Genomic DNA, 18,257 nt, shown 5'->3' on the forward strand with positions numbered 1-18,257 from the left:
TGCCTGTCGAACCAAAGATCGTGGGTTCAAATCCAACCTAGGCGTATGACTGAAGCCTGCGTTGTGTGTTAACGTGCCCCTCCCCGTTTCATAGACGCTTGTTATGTTACAGTGGAAAACACTCCGTCCCTCGGATAGGATGTTAAATGGAGGCCCCGTGTAGAGGAGAGTCACCACCTTTGCAGGTTAAGAACCCACTGCACTATTCGTATAAGAGTACAGGGACACCCCCGTGGAGAGTCCTGAGGGTTAGAGTGATTCACTTTGTTTTTCGCCTCCCAGGCTTAGGTGACACCAAATACATAATAATAATAATAATAATAATGATAATAAAAACAGTTTCTCAGCTCTCAAAAATCTAGAAAGCTAATGATTTGGGATGTTTTGTTTTCAAGGAGATCCTACTGAACAACTTACTGTGTTTGCTTGCATGGGCTCTACAGTTGAATCCTGAATATTCCTGATGGCTTCGGCCTCTGCTGTTATATTTGCTACCACACTCTGCAGAGAAAAAGAGGAAAAAAAAACTATCATCACGCAAAGATACAAACAGCAGGGCAGAGAGAAATGCATTGGAAAGCAATGATGATAAAATATCAACTTAACCCTGTTTTACCCACTTTTCTTTAAAAATTAGACCAAATACATTTAGTAAAAGTTTGTGCCCTTTTTTTGTCATTTCTGTGACCAAATTTTGACAATTTTTTAAATTTGAAACACATTTTCAAGTGATTGACACACAGGGCAAACTCATAGGTTTCTATATATGTTAATGATGATCTCAAAAGACAAAAGTGATACATCACTCAATGTAGATTCTCCATTTTCAGAGCTCAAATCTGGATCAAAGCTGAAAAAACTGAGTAAGGTACTCATATTTCTGACATACAGTAACTATTGCATTGAATACCGGTCCAGGGCCCCGTTTCATAAAACCTGTTATCAATAACAAGTTACGATAACTGTTATAAGCTACTGAAATTGCGGCATTTGATTGGCTGGGAGCAAATCTGTCATTGAAATTTATCATTTGCCGTTGATAACAACTTTTATGAAACAAGGTCCAGGGGGTGTTTCACAAAGCTTTTAAGTCGAACTCAACTCTAAGTTGGACTTTAAAATTATGGAGAGCCATCTGTAGTCTTAAAATAAAATATATACAAAAGCGAAAATTGAAGTATTTTAGACTTTTTATAACTTCCACATCAAGAACATGAAATCTCCATGATAATACAAAATATGAATGATTTGAATCAACATTTTATGCCTTTTAAAATAACTTGTACAAAATATTTTCATAGATGCTAACAGCTTTCCATAGTTGTTAAGTCCAACTTAGAGATAAGTTCAACTTAAGATCTTTGTGAAACACCCCCCTTGTGTCGGTCTCCTCACTGTGATGGAGGTATTAATTCACTATTAAATTTGACTGCAAAGCACTGAATCTGGCTTACCACCGGTGTGCCTGGATCTTCTGCAATTCCTTGGAGCTTATTTGCATATTCTGTCAGATTAAGGCCAGTGATGTCAGCATCCAGCTACAGAGAACGAAAAATGGGTAGAACTTGATGCTTTGAAGATTTTAAATGCTGTTGCAATTATCAAATCAATGTTTATGTGGCAGCATAAATCAAAAATATAGAGTATATCACAATTAAATTGTTAATTCAATTAGTTGGAGTTTCACCCAATTTCACATATTTTTCAGATTTTCTTTTTCAGTTTTGAATCAAGCTTATCAATCATTCATCTGTTGTCAATCAATCTTACCAATGTATCATATTGAGTTTGGTTGATTGAACCCAACTCTGTGGTGTCTCTAAGTTTGTTCAGATCATCCGCAAACTCTGCGAATGGGAAGTCATAGTTGAGATCTTTGGGATCGATCTTGTCGGTGATGTTATCGAACTCGGTCTGAAGTTCATCCAGTTTCTGTAAATCAACATGGAAAAGTGAGATGATATACATGAATGCTATTGCTATAAAAAAAAAAAAAGAAACTTTATCAAAATGCACTTTAATGCTTTAAATCTTTATAGAACCGTCTTATAATATTTTTCTTTCGTGAAAATAATTTAAAACTTAAAGGAGACCAATCACTCCAACCCCCCCCCCCCCCCCCCCCCCAAAAAAAAGAATTACTCCATAGGGTATGTTTGGGGTTCTACAGAGCTAAACTATCATAAAAATGTTAGCCTCTTTTATTACTTCTGCAAAAAGATATTACATTATGAATTTGAATTTCACTCTAAAAACGTGAGAATACAGAATATTTTGTCTGTTTGGAGGCAGAAGGATGTGAACTCATGAATACTTTCATACTCACTCCCTTGGCTCTGACCAGAATTTTTTTTAAATTGACTCTTCCAATCAGATAGGACACATACTTATAGGCAAATAAAAATTTAGCCCTCGTCTTTTTTAATAATATATAATATTTGGTTCTTGTATAGTGCATATCACATTATAAACCTCTCTATACGCTTCCAAAGAGCTTTGGATATTAGTGCCTTATCTTTAGCTCCAGCAGCCGTTATCAGTGCTCAGCGTACAGTGTATTTAAAGGAATAATCCTACCAGGTACCCATGTACATCACCTGGGTCGAGTGTTATAAAAGTAGATTAACGTCTTGCCAGAGGACATTAGTGCCGCTACGGGACTTGAACCGCGGACCCTGTGATCCACTGTCCGGTGACCTATCCACTCGACCATGACACCTAATAGTACATGCATGCAGTGACATAAGGCAAGTATGTGCATGAAGCCTCGGGCTATAGATTGTGGGGTCAAAGGTTAAAGGGTACCTGTTTAATGCTGTCAAAATCATACATGGCATCGAACTTGAACGCAGTAAAAACCGTCGAACCCTCGCTGCATTCGGTCAAGATCCCCGATGCCGTCAGAGGGATGGAAGAGTTATCAAGCACCACCCCTCCCAGATAGTATCCCTCCGTTATCACATTGGGCTGATCGATGGTCTGGAAAATGATAGAATTGATGACATATTTGGTGACACAACATGTTTTTCATACTTTCGTGAGAGTACCGTCATCTGTACTGATGGTATATAGGCCTGAGAGTTGGACATTCGAATCTCAATACAAATGTACATCAGAGCTACTAAGTATCACACATTAGGCGTGACATCACGCATTTCGAGGGTCTGAAAATGCTCTTACGCACGACACGCGCGCTAGATTTTGAAAAAACGCTATACCTTATACATGTGTTATACCCTCGCACGCAAATCATGAAAATGTCACGCATTGCCGATCTTTGAACTTGGCGTCTCTGATGTACATGGACAGTCAAACCAAACAGCTAAATCATTTGGACCAAACTTTCGTGCCACATACCGTGTGCATACCCTAGTCCCACACCCCCATTTCTCTGTGTCATGCTGTTTCTCTGTATACGATTTTCAGCAAGATCTATTCAACTTTTTATTATCATTTTGAAGAAATAAAAAACCTCATAACAACACACAATTATTTGGATGAACTACATATAGTCTGCCTCTCCCAATAGTTTCTCTCACATTGTCAATGTGTACTACAGTTAAACCTGCTTTAGTGACCACCTGTCTACAAAGGCCACATTTGTTGTTTCCCTTGAAAATGGTTTCTCATTGAATCATGTACTAAAGGAACCTGTCTACAAAGACCACCTGTCTACAAAGGCCACTTTTTGTGTTTCCCTTGGGCGGTCGCTATAGACAGGTTCGACTGTATAACAAGAATTCCACTTTATCTTTAAACGCTCTTACCACTCTCAAAAGGTCATAGGTCAGCAAGGGTTCACAGGTCAATGTTCCCAGAGACATGACGAAGAAGGCAACACACGTGATAAACATCAGGAGTGGAGCGAAGACAAAGGTGAAGAACACACCACTGAAATGGAGAACAACAAACGATAGAGGTTGCTTTAATACTTTACAATGCATTCATCCACCAAATTAAACTAGTGCCCTTTGGTCAGGCATTAATCCTCATTACCAGGTCCCTTGGAGAGGACCTAAAGCCGTTGGCCGTCTGGTTGCTTACTTACAAGCATTTATGCTTTCTTAGCAGTCGGGTAAAATAACCACCACCATTATGTCTGTCATGTCTGTCAACTACAGTTAAACCTGCTTTAGTGACCACCTGTATAGAAAGACCACCTGTCTACAAAGACCACATTTGTTTTGTTTCCCTTGAAAATGGTTTCTCATTGAAACGTGTATCAAAGAAACCTGTACATAAAGACCACTATTCTTGTCTCCCTTGGGTGGTCTTTATAGACAGGTTTCAATGTATTATAAAACTGAAAGCTTTCACAAACATAACACATCAAATGTGATTATTCACGAGTGGTTCATGCCATGAAATAACTAAATGACAAGACCCTTGATTTTAAAAACTCCCAATAGCCTTTTATTACAAAAATCACACTTACCGGTATGTACAAATCATTAATTCCCGATTTTTTCTGATTAATTGTACAGTGATGGATGCAATCAATCACACAAATTATTTTTACCATCAGTGGCTGATCTTTGTTTTGCGAGGCCCAGAAATACAATGAAAACTCTCCTTTCCCCAAGTCCCATCTTCCCCAAGTCCCATCTTCCCCAAGTCTAATCTTCCCCAAGTCCCATCTTCCATAAGTCCCCTTTTCCTCCTCTCTCAACTCCCCCCCCCCCCTAACTACCCCCCCCCCCCCCCCCAATACTCATTTAGAGAAACGGTCCAAAGACTTCCCAAAGTATATCACTGAAGATGACATCACAATGGCATCTTGGTCAGAATCTGTCTTTGATTTTTCATGACTCTACTTCCTCTGACGACTGTATAACAAAAGGAAGCCCAAATATGAAGAAAGACAGGCTGGCGGATATTAGATGCACATCTCCTTAGACCCACTGGAAATCAAAATTTATACCGCGTGATACTATGCAATCACAGTAAATGATCACAGACCAAAACAACAGGAATCGAAACAAACATGCAGGATCGTCGATGTATTTTCTTGAGCATCTTCCTGAGACAAACTCAAAGCAGAGCTGCTATTGTGATTTCAATAACGTCATTTCTCCCCGAAAACATGAAATTCATTAGTTTATCATCCGATTGCTTATGAAATAACAAATCAATTTCCGATTCAATTGTCAACTGTCTACCTAAGAACATCCAAAACAGTTTGGATTAATAACCCCACCCTCCCCTTCCCTTTGAGTTGACTCAAATGTGAAATAAAAAATAGTAATAATTCATGTAAAATGTGTATGAATAATCTCTGATTTAAGGTGGGCAAAATATGATAAAAGAAAACATTAACTGCACATTTACTATCATTATATGCAACCCTAATTTAAGGGAGTCTTCAATTATATGGACAGCCAAATAAAACTGAAAATTTTTAGGCTTTCAAATTTGCTGCTTCCATTTTTAAGTGTATTCATAGTGTTAGGCCTTCGTCTACACAATAGGGGCATTTACAGTGCAAGAAAACAATTGGTTTTTCTCTCACATTCCAGAAATTTGTCATAACAAGTTGCTAGACAACTACCAATAAACACAACAACAAACAATCCCACCTCTGGAGTGCAGTATTTTTCAACTCCATTCAAAACTCTGCCACTTTTTTTGCAGTGTAAATGCCTTCTCTCAAGAAAACCAGTGAAATATTCTGATTTTGCTCACTTCAGCGCTATCCTGTTCAGAGCATGAGCATGAATTGAAAAGTCGCACATAACTCACAAAAAACAGAATTAGCACACACTGATGGGTTTTTTCAATTGATTTTCAGAGTAGTATATACAGGTATGGTAGTTTATCTTTTAAATTTTTCCAGTGTTAATGGACCAATAAAGGTAAAGTCAATAAACACACAACAATTATTTCAAGCTTGGCACTTCCCTCTCAAAACACTTAATTAAAATGGGTATTAAAAGTGCTGGCCTGATCATTTGACTAAAAGCTATTTTAAGTATTTTAAGTAATTCCAATTAGCACAGTACATTGTACATGGACAGTGTACTTACATTTGATTCTAGTGCACATAAACAAAATCAATGACATTATGTCATGAAATTATTGACCTTGATACCACAGGATGCACAAGAAAAAAGTTCACTCACAATACAGTACAACCAGGTACAATTTAACCTTTAAAACAGGACAATTCCTTGATCTGCAATTAATAACCACTCAGGCCGCAAGTATAAACTTGGTAAACAGCACGAACAGCGCTGTCTCACAAGGCCTGTCTCACAAGGCCGGTCTTCACTAGCTCGAGATTGCCAAATATCCCGCTATTTGAACTATCCTGATCGCAAACTATCCAGCTAATTTGCGTCTTCATCAGCCCAAAGTTCCAATTAGCGGGATATTTGGTCGGGATTGTCATCCCAAGATATCTTGGGATACATGTAGTTTGCATAATATCCGACTATTTGGCAAAATACCCAGCTATTTGTCCAGTGCTTCTTCACCAGACCGAAGAATCGCACTAATATCTCAAGGTCGAGTTTCAAGTTTCGAGGTCGAATCTCAAGCTGATGAAGACGCGATTTATAACTTTGGGATTATTTCCCAAATCAAAAATAGCGGGCTATTTGGCAAACTCGAGATAATGAAGACGCGCCTACAGTCTGACAGAGGCTAGCTGCCTGATTGGATCTAATAATGATGGGGATAGGGGAATGGGTTGATTGATTGGATTGTGTGTTTCCAAACACCGTTACCAGGACATTGCCATGAACATGACAAGCATAAAAAACGTTGTTCTGTTTGCATTTTGCCAAGATCCCTTCCAAACAACCGTGTCAGCAAAGCATTAGCGTGGTAATTTTTGTACCTCCAGTTTTCATAGAAGTACATCCTGTTTTGAGGATACCTATTTTTTCTGGATTAGAATTCTTAGTGTACAAGTTTTAAAGGATGTCTGCAATATTGTTAGCTCACAGTGATTTTTCAGATTCATCTGATAATTCATAAAAATGTACAATTCTGCATACATTTACATGTAATTCCAGAAGTTGTGTGTTTGAACAGTGGATATAAAATTTAAAATGAAGAGAGCTGTCTTTGACAAATGTATGTAAAAAGTTGCGAAATATTAAAATTCTAGCTGCTCGGGTGTGTCTTTTGCTCTTTTGCTTTTTTTTATATCTTTAATACTGTTATTATTATCTTTGCTCTTTATTTATTTATTGCATTTCAGGGGGAGGGGAGTGTGTTTGTTTTGTTTTGTTTTGAAAAATGGATAATTTTTTTAAAATTTCTACTGGGTCATCCCAAACAAGAACACTACATCACTTAATTTCTAGGATACATAAAACTTTGTATGCACTTTAATTCCAAGATTACTATTGTTTGGCTCTAGATTTTAATTCAACACTCTGATGAGTGCAAGATGAGGATACAGTATTTCAGTAGAATCCCTTAATTTCTGTATTACTTTCACTGTTATGTACTGAAGACGACCTTTTACCCAGTATGCACACACATGTATCTGCCAATACTTGTGCCCTTCATTTGACCAAATATAGTTGAGTATGTGCAATTGCTTGCCAACACCAGCAGGTGGAAAATTAGTTTGCTTGACCGCTGCCACATTTTGATTGGCTCAAACAAGTGGACAATTAAGTTATATCTCCTTGGACTGCGATAGTCATAAGTTCACTTTTAGTATGACAGTGTTTTTGCTCCATGGGATATAAGTATAAAACTATGTAGAGGTGTCCTGGTCCATTGGATACATGTACGTCACCGGACTGTGGATCACATGGTTCGCGGATCTAGTCCCGCCGCAGCACCATGTCCTTTGGCAATACGTTGATCTACATTTGCCACACTCAACCCAGGTGAGGTAAACGGGTACCTGGAAGGAATTAATTCCTTGAAATGCAAGGCTGCCATATTGTGGTAATAATTGTGGAGCACCAGGAGAGTCAAGTCTGACAGACATGAACGCTATACAGGAACCAACTTTTATTATTATAATAAAAACTAAGAGGACTGATGGCTATACAGTAGTAGACTTGTGGTTCAGGTTCAAAAGAAGGTTAATGTGCTTGTGTCTTAATGGCATTAGTCCTCAGTTTTCCAGTCCCTCAGATAGAACTAAAAACCATACGACCAAAAGCATACTGCGCTCGCTCTCAACAGTCAGGTAATATAAACGTAAGTTTTCATCATAACTGAAAAACAATGTCATTTTCTATACCAATCATCACATTGTATTATCCTAATCACACTGTGCATTGTTTTCCTTCCTATTTTACAACTCTTCACAACATTTCTATTTCATAACTTCATAACCGTTGAAAAATGACACACTGAAAAATATGTGTCATACACATAGATTAAATTCATTGAGGAAGCCTAATTGACAAATTTCTTGCAAAAAAAAATACCCTAGAAAACGATCACCTCTTGTGAATCATCACTATGGCAAAAGGTCGTAATGAGGAACCTAAAGGCTAAGTGGTTTGTATCCTACAGACGATGCTGACAAAGGTTGTTTTTTTTTTGTGGTGACACTTGCGTTTCATGTCTCTGCCACGTCTTGTGGGCTACTGCACCTGTACTGGGATGTTCAGGTGTCAACGGATCCCATCAAGAGGTACAGGTTGATTTGTAATGTGATTAGCCAGGCATTTAGGTAGAGAGATACAGGTGCATGATAGAGGAGTGTTAGGATTAAGCAATACCATTTAAAGCCCTACTGCACTACTTATAGCTACTTGCGCCCTCTATATAGCAAACAATGCATAATCGGTGACCATTGGTCCCCCATGATCCCCTTTTTCTTACGTTAATTGAGAGCTGATTTGACGAGATAGCCACCTGTCAGTGACCTTGCAGGGAGGTCTAATCCCCCTGGCCAAACTAGTACAGACGGGCTTTAAACTGTAATAATATTCTCTTCATATACAAGGCATATTTATGGAGCAATATCTCTGTGCACTCCCAAGGATTTTGGAGATTGTTATTCTGTCTTTAGTTGGACATCCCTAAAATTGAAGGCATTCAAGGCATGCAAGAACTCATAAAATGCTGTTTCGTATAAAAATGGTATCAATCATACTCCTGGGTGGAGTGTGGCAAATGGATATAAAGGTCTTGCCAAAGGATGTTACGATAGGATTACGTTCAAAATTAGTAAGAATTAACATTTACATTGGTTGGGACATGTACGGATCCATGCGACTACACTCCATTAACTAATGACAGCATAATACCTCCACATGTTCGAACACAAAGTTCACTTGATTCTAAATCATTACATGACTAAGAATCAAAATGTTGATATTATTAGCTTCACGAAGCAGGCCTGCACCCTCTCTCGATTACAGTATACATCACTTTCCCCTCTATAAAAGCTTACACAAAGCACCCTCGATAGTGCCAAGAAATTCTTGTCCCTGACTGACCACAGCAACTGCTTTAGATGGTCACAGGAAAGATTGGTCAATGGTCAATTGTCAAAGGACACCGCACTGGACGCTGATTTCTCTCTTTATCTTTCTGGATGATACTGATAAGGAAGTGAGTTGGCGTGAAAGTATGGAAAACGTCAGGATGCTCCACATTCTCGTAAATCAAACCGCGACAGTTCAAGTGGAATTTGAGGTTGGGGAAGGCCCCCTCTGTGGCTAAGGAGAGATATTTCCAGGGCGAAGGAATCCCTTGGGACACAGCGGAAATTGCTATTTAATCTCTTGACCAAACTTTCAAAAAGCATAAGAAGAATCGCTTTCGTGCATCGCACATACAGGTAACTGGCAAATGAATTATATCGATGATGATCTCCAGAAACATACAACCCATGAACATGTAGATTCTTTCATATAGATTGACACACTGGATGTCAATACCGTCAACCTGTCTATAAAGGCTACCTGTCTAGATAGTGGTCACTTACACAGACCCCACTAAGAAGAATTATGTGTTGTCAAACCCGTTTATAAAAGCCACATGTTAATAGAGGTGAGGGAAATGTAAGATAACTTTTCCACATGGGGCGATTTGGTGGAAAATGCATAGATACAAATAATACACAGCAGTGAGGGCATTACCGGTAGTAAGAAATACCCACACAATGAACCTTTGGCGATAGCCGAGGGTGTTTGGACTGTTTCGAAGGTACCGAGTGTGGGTAATTTTACTAATGCCTAAACAAAACGATGTGTACAATATTTTTTATAAGATGATGTCTTTTTCTTTGTTCTATAAAATGTTGTTTGATAACATGATTTTACTGATGACTAATGACTGGTCATTATTATTTACTAATGACTGGTCATTATCAAAATTACGTGTTAGGCAAAATAAATGCCTGGTCACGTGTACGCTCTCAACCAATCTATGATTAGGATCCGCTTCATCATCTTATAATATTACATACATGTTGCTCATAAAAATCAATGCTAATCCTGGGGATTGACAACACCTGTTATGGGGTAAGCATCAAAGTGGTGTCGAATACCCCATGAGAGCCCACTACTACACGGTCTTTAAAGTTCACGCCACGATCGTAAAGTTGAGTCAACAGAGCGAGTGATCCAATTGACAGGGGTTCTGGTCAGTAGCCTCAGACAGATACATACCCCGGGGGTGGCCTACATGTACCTCGGAATGTAGGTCAAAGGGATCTTAGGTCATTCCTTATCTCGTCTGCAATCAAAGTGATGTCACCATTTTTGAAGAAGAAATTTGGACATCCACAGAAATGATTCTTTTACCGAACAAGTTTTTTTTTTAATTAAAAAAGAAGAAGAAAAATGGTTCTCGGATATTCCGTTTCGGTTTAATAAAATTTGGAGTGGATTATTAGGCTATTATTATTATTATTATTATTATTATTATTATTATTATTATTAAAGCCCCACTGCACTCCTTAAAGCTACTTGCACTCTCTATATAGCTAACAATGCCTAAGCGGTGACCGTTTGCCCCCTATGGTCCCCTTTTTTCTTATGTTAATCGAGAGCCGAGTTGATGAGATAACCACCTGTCGGTGACCATGCAGGGAGGTCTAATTTGTCCTGGCCAAACTAGTGCAGATAGGCTTTAAAGCCCGTCTGTACTAGTGTGGACAGGAGGGATTAGACCACCCAGGGAGGTCACCAACAGGTGGCTATCTCATCAACTCAGCTTTCGATTGACATAAGAAAAAGAGGATCATGGGGGACCAACAGGCACCGATTAGGCATTGTTTTCTAAATAGAGGGAGCAAGTAGCTACAAGAGTAGTACAGAGGGGCTTTAAAAAATGGCTTAGGAAGAGTTGTGTTACTCACGCCATGAGGACGTTGCCACCAGCGTTGGACATCCTAGATCTCTCCATCGGATGAACGTCCTTGTAGGAGAAGGTACCCATGGTAAGGCCGATCAGGTTGAACATGATGATCAGCAGGATTGTACAGGTCACACCTATCAACGCATAGTACCTGTACAAAAACAACAACAACACAATGAATGTCGAGAGCCAGGGCCCAGTGAAAAAAATACACGGGGCTCCGGGCAAATTAGCCCCCGAAATGCCCAAAAGAGCCCAAAAAAATTTGCATAGAATTCAATGCAAAACAAATTAAAGAGTGTTATTTTCATGCAAGCAAGCTTGAAAAGTAGCCCCCAAAATTGTTTAAGTATTTTTTTTCCCTGCTAGGGCCGGTATTCAATTCAATACTTAAGTACAAAATTTAAGCTTTTTACTTAGTATTTGGCTTTGGCTTATAAAATACTTAGCCAATTTTGGTATTCAATTCAAACTTTTGGCTAAGTATTTTACCCTATATTTAAGACAGCTCCCTACCAGACCAATTATTTGGAGGCCTTGATTGGCAGGCAAATTGTTTTCTCACGTAGTATTATAATCTGCGCACAATTATATCAATGCGCATTTATTGCAACGCGTTTATTGCGCACTACTTTTGATTGACCGTGTGATGTCACAATGCTTATCAGTTAGTATTTGACTTAGTCTATTTCACTGGTCTATGGCGCAATAGATGGCAGACTCGAATCCAACTGGTTTCAAGATTGTTTCTGACTTGTTTTCAATCATAAGATCGAGCACGCGTTCTTTATCTACCGGGTGCAAGCCAAAAATTTCTTTACAACAGTTGAAACTTCTCCAAGAGAAGCCTAACATTCAAAGATATAATTACTATTTATTTTTTATGTATATGTATATGAAGACAATCTCATGCACACTCTGACATATTCTTCTTTGCGTGCCATGTCCTGAGACATTGGCGACCATGGAATGCCACAACTCTCTGTCCCATATTCTATGAAGTATATTCACTCTCACCAAGATCAATTGCACTTTCAGAAATCCCACTCCTTAAGCTACTCATCCACAGAATCCTCCTTCTACCCCTACTTCTCCTCCCCTCAATTCTTCCAGTCAGTGCAAGATTTTCCAAACCATTCTTCCGAATATCATGGCCCAAGAAGCTCAGCTGTCGACCTCTTATATTATTCAGAAGCTTTCGTTTTGATCTTGCCATGGTAAATACCTCATTATTAAAAACTCTTTCTATCCATGAAATTCTTAGCATCCTTCTCAGGAACCAAACTTTGACTGTACTTACATATATTGTGAGTAAACTGTGACATCTTCCCATGAGTCGTCCAACTGGCCCTTGGCATCTGAAAGTGTTCCCACAAACTACAAAGCAAAGCAAAGCAATCACAATTTAACAATGATAGATACAGAGAAACCTGCTTATAAAGACTTCTCAAGAGAAGCGGTCTTTATAGGCAGGTGGTCTGAGATGCATGGCCCTCAGTGTAATCAGTGTCTGTTATAAGGTGTAAATATTGAAGCCCTAACAAAATTGGGCTTCAAAACGATTATGAAGTGCCTCAAAAAAGTAAAAAATCTTTGAGTTACCGGTACCATACTCATTTTCCCCAATAGACTGTAGTGTTATAAAAACCGTTAGGAAAAGGAATTTTGAAATTTCCATTTCCAATTATAAATATCTTGATAATCAGACAGGTGATCGGATTGTAAAAGTCATGGGGTTCCTGACTGACCTTAAGGTTTATAATTATCATTGCAGCATGAGCTAAATCAAGGATTTTGGTTCAGAATCTGAGACAAAGATACACAATCCCTTTAACCACATCATAACATTTTCATCACACATTTTTTTTAACAAGTCCTTCAAGAAATCACATTTCTCTCTTCTGACATTGGTTCAGAATAAAATATTCTACTTTAATACACAACACAAAATATCGTTGTCGTATGTGATCAGAGACAACGAGAGTAAATTGTATGAAAGGTAAGGAGAAGAGGCCGACATCCTACTCAAGCATGGCTTATGACTTTGTTTGGATAATACTTCAAATTTATTATTATAGAAATATTAAGTTTCATTATTATATGTACATATGTAAAAAAAAACATTTTGACATGAAGTTATTATTGTTTTTATATTTTGTATCATACCTTAGGTTTATATGTACTTTGTTATTCAGTTATTATATTTGGAAAAATGCAGAAATAAAATAAAATTAAATTAACTAACATCTGATATTGTTTTATTGATGCCGTCAAAGGCATCTGTTACTTCCTTCTCTGCAGCATCAAGCTGGACCAGAGCATCCTGTACTTCATTGCTTGTCATGTCCGTGATTTGGCTTGGAATGTCCGCTAGTACGGTATTGATCTATTAGAACAATTGTTAAAAAATAAAGAAATACACAAAAAGTTGAAGAAAATGATTCAATTGATTAAACATTAACTAATTGTATAGCATTGATCTATTAAAGCAATTGTCCAAAAATAATGAACATGCAGGTACATTAAAAATTGAAAGTACATAAAATTATACTTGGATACAGTATCAGAACCTTTCGGGAACCGTTAACGGCAGTGATTTTCAAAACAAGAAATTCAAAGTAAGAAGCCTCTGAGCGTTAACAATGAATCTACATTTGCAAGTACATCAACATGTATACAGTTTTATAAGTTTGAATACGCATTCCTATCGAGCTAAATTGTATAAACATATAAAAAATAGGATCTGATATTGAAATTTACTGAAGTGAAGTAACTACAATGTAAAGTACATGCAAGGTGGGAGAAGGTCTCTTTAATACATAACTAAATGATTAATATATGACTTTATGGCATTAAAGTTCATGTTTGCCTTTTCAAATCTTCATACTAATGCTCTCAAGGTTATCTGGGTTCAAAACAGTTTTGGAATAACAACTGCACGCAATCATTCAACAATTTCCTGAAATTTCATCTTATGAAATGGATTTAATAAATGGATGCAATACAATCGCTGAATAATTTCCTCAAATCCAATAGGGATTTACAATCAGTTTCACTCATGAATAATTCATTTTGTGCGATGCTCCCTACGGCACTCATGTTCCACACACACAATAAAAAAATGACTGGAATCAGCATGAACTTTCGATGAACAGTCACAGACATGCATCATACAATCTCAAGTATCGTATCGTCAAAGACCACACAACGAATGTGAATAAAATGTAACAGGTTGAATAAGATATCAAGTGGATATAAAAATTTGATATGTCCCACTAGACATGGTTCTCCTAATCCTAGTTTTTTTTTACGTTGAGCATGCACGCACCTTTCCTCTAGGAATTAGAAATGCCTCTGTGATTTAATGTCCCGCTACCGACCCATCTACAAAAGTTTGAATTACAATGTCATGTTTTTTAAATGAATCTCAGTGTTACAGGATGTCGGGTTGGGTAAGGGAGAAATTATCTATTTTACAATGTTTTATAGCTTGAATGGTAACCTTTAAGCTATTTTAAATGTTTTATCATGCAACTTCATGTACATTTAATAGGTCGTTTGGAAGCAATTAAGACTGCTGAAAATGAATAAAGCAGAAATGCACCAACATAGATATACATACATGGGACAATACTTATTTCATTGATTTGGCCATCATCTGAATTTCTTCATTTTTAAAATTTTCACATTTTCTCTTAAACTTGTTTGGCAGTTTTTAATTATTTGTAACATTCAATTCATTCATTCTGTTGCGATTTCATGATCATTATCACCAGAACTTTAAGATTATCGTTAGAGCAACGTGACAGAATGGGGTCTGCCCATGACTCAACTGGGGAAGACGTAACGACACAACAGGGATGGCAGAGATTCGAAAGCTGCTGGAGAGAAGGGCGCTGGAGACGGGGTCCAGAGGGGTAAGCAGGAAAGGAGGGTGCCAAATGGTTCCTGACGAGGATGCGCAGAGGAACCACTATATTACGTCCCAAGGGGCGCATAGGAGGGGTGCTGTGGGGAGGGAGAGGAGTGCGATGGGGAGGGGTGGAGGGTGTTTCCATTCGACTAGAAGGTAGAGAGTATCACTGAAGATCTCTTTATCAATGAGATGATGAATGCTGCATTATTGTAGAGCACTTAGAGACTTCTGATAAAAATAAGTGTTAGGCGCTATATAAGCAAGGATAATTATTATTATTATTAAAATATAATGGGAGAGAATTCTCAAGGGGATCGCATGGGAGGTTAAGAGGCGTGCGGTAAGGAGGGAGAGGGGTGTAGGGGGAGAGGGTAGGTGATATGCTTTCACGGAGGTCGGAGGAAGGGTACCTCTTTTCGATCAGAGTAGTTGAGAGTATCAATTATGATATCATTATTAATGGGTAGATGAATAAGATTAGAGAAAAGTATTAAGAGGGGTGCGGTAAGGAGGGGATGGGTGGAGGGAGAGGGGTGGAGGGGGAGAGGGTAGGAGATATGCTTTCATGGAGGTCGGAGAAAGGGTACCTCTTTTCGATCAGAGTAGTTGAGAGTATCAAATATGATATCATTATTAGTTGGTAGATGAATAAGATAAGAGATTAGTGTTTGATCATCTGATAAGCAAGCTCAATCAATATATCATCCGTTTGGAAACAGGAGGCCGTCGACTCTTTCTTACAGTTCATTACTCAATACCGTTCTGCATCAACAGACGATATCTCCTGTGCCTCTCACCCATTACCGGTAGTCGTTGTTTTTTCTGAGCTACATACAGGAATGACTGGCATCTCAGATAGAATCATGCAAGTTCATGAAAATAAAGAGAACCAAGTAATTATCGTGCAGATCTCACCATAATTGGATAAACAGGAATGACAGTTTGGAAGAAACAGAAAACAATTGAATTTCATGCATGGTGGCAAAGATTCATTCACAGATAAGTTTTTATCAAAATTAGCAAGTCTCATGTGCTTTGTTCCTATTTCCCCCTTTTCTTAGAATTGCAACAAGGAATTTCCGGAGACAAAGATAAAAAGTCACGCAGTCCCTTATAAGCAGAATTTAACCAAATATTAGTGCATATCTGACAGCTACAACATGTACCGGTAGATGGTAGGGGAGATTAACTTAGGAGAGAATAATTGGGGACAGTTTTGATGGGGGTTGGTTTCATAAGTGATTAAGATTAACTAGCATATCTCCTGCATTCGTTATTGCTTGTCAATATCATCTTCCCCTGTTTTATTCTAAACGACAGCCAAGAATTCCTGGAGGGAAAAAAATCATGAACTGTAACAAAAAAGGAAAGAAAGATGCATGTAAAGCAGATATCAATGTAGATATACTCCCTCAGGGGGGTATGAAATATCACATTGGAAAAGAAGTTTATTAGAACTTCGGAAAAGAAGCGTATTAAAACTTCGGAAAAGAAACTTACTACAACTTCGGAAAAGAAACTTATTAGAACTCCTGGCAATTACAAAATGATCCTTTCTTTATGTCTAAACATAGCAGTGAGTTACTAAGATATTTTTTTATATTTTTAAATTAAACAAAACCATGAACTTTGCACTGGCTAGGAGGGGTGGGTAAGGGTGATGAGGTGCATAGCAGACCTGCCAACCTCTGGAGTTCAAAAACTGTATTCTTTAATCCCAAAAGTTGTATTTTACTGACAAAAGTTGTATTCTTAAAAATGAACACAGACTGTAACACGGATCAATGCATCTTACAGTTCCTACATACAGAAAGAATTTTTTTTAAGGATCGTTGGTTGAATATGCACGATTTCGTCACGACTGGTGTTTGATGAACCAATTAACATCCCCAAATTGCCGATGTCAGATGCTTGTAGGATACTTTATAGGACAGAATCTTTCTTTCTTTCTTTTTTTTTTTTAAATCGCATTTTATTGAGGAAAATCATACTGTCGTATTTGCTTCTAAAAATCGTACGAAATACAACTAAATCGTACTGGTTGGCAGGTCTGGCATAGGGCCTAATATTTTGAAGCCGAACAATAATACTGATAATCAATCCAAACAAAATTATGGTAAATAAAAAATAGTTAATAAAACAGAATAATGCCGAAACCACAAATGATCAATCGGACAAATATTCTCACACCAAAATCAGAATTATTGAAATACACAGCAGCAAACTCGTTAATCAGCTACTTTGGGTAGAGGGGGAGGGGGTGACGTGATAGGGGCATATTCAGACCATCCTCATAAAGCAGAAGACAATGCAAGAGAAATATTGCTCAAGCTACAACTGTTCAAACTGGAAAAGGGGGTCCCAAATAATTAAAAAATAGAATTATAGAAATAGAAAGCAACAACATTACTAACTACATGTAGCTAATTGAGGAAGGGAAAGGAGGGATGGGGGAGAGGAGTTTCTAGAGACCATGCTCATGAAGCAGAACAGATGGAACAAAAATAAAAACAGTAATGCTGATACTGTTCAAACTGGGGAAAAGGGGTCCTAAAGTGAAAATAGAAACAGGAAGCAGCAAACTTACTAACTGACTAATTGGAGAGGGGTAAGGTGGGATGGGGGTGATAGGGTTACCTAGAGAATGTGTCAATGAAACAGGAAAGAAGACAATAAATCAAATATCGCTCCAACCACAATCATTCATTATTCAACAAAAGGTTGTGGAATGAACTTTCGAAGTGGATAACAATAGATATGTTCACCTGGGACCATGGTAGTTTTAAACTAAAGTTTGTGAAACCTCAAAGCTATACACCATGATCCACTATTTAGGAGGGTTCATACGAGACCAAAACAACTAGTTTCAGGTTTTAAACTACAATCCAGGCAAACAGTCATTTTAACTTTAAGATTAAGCTGGCCCAACCTCAAAGTTAATTGCATCTGCATGGTACATAACCTCTAGTGAGAACCTCCACTGCTCATAGCATTATGCTAACCTAAAGATCATTCTGGTCTGTAACTTCAAGTAAACTTAAATTTGTGTAACCAT

The 18,257-nt window shown here is 38.0% G+C and overlaps 1 protein-coding gene across 13 annotated transcripts in view; it reads right to left on the reverse strand.

The window, feature by feature from the left end:
- Positions 1-18,257, reverse strand: part of LOC581976 (prominin-1-A) — a 102,203-nt gene that overhangs the window by 29,349 nt on the left and 54,597 nt on the right. For all 13 annotated transcript variants that reach the window (XR_004064116.1, XR_004064115.1, XR_004064114.1 and 10 more), the window contains exons 10-17: positions 13,532-13,672; positions 12,587-12,663; positions 11,288-11,437; positions 3,768-3,891; positions 2,806-2,979; positions 1,771-1,932; positions 1,455-1,538; positions 418-501 (exon numbers count right to left, since the gene is read on the reverse strand). Coding sequence is in view for 9 of the 13 variants with exons in the window: in XM_030985479.1 (XP_030841339.1) it covers positions 418-501; positions 1,455-1,538; positions 1,771-1,932; positions 2,806-2,979; positions 3,768-3,891; positions 11,288-11,437; positions 12,587-12,663; positions 13,532-13,672 (996 nt within the window). In the remaining 4 variants the exon portion in view is untranslated. The remainder of the gene's footprint in view (positions 1-417; positions 502-1,454; positions 1,539-1,770; positions 1,933-2,805; positions 2,980-3,767; positions 3,892-11,287; positions 11,438-12,586; positions 12,664-13,531; positions 13,673-18,257) is intronic.

Source organism: Strongylocentrotus purpuratus, unplaced genomic scaffold, assembly GCF_000002235.5.
Source record: "Strongylocentrotus purpuratus isolate Spur 01 unplaced genomic scaffold, Spur_5.0 spur5_scaffold_15, whole genome shotgun sequence".
NCBI lineage: Eukaryota > Metazoa > Echinodermata > Echinoidea > Camarodonta > Strongylocentrotidae > Strongylocentrotus > Strongylocentrotus purpuratus.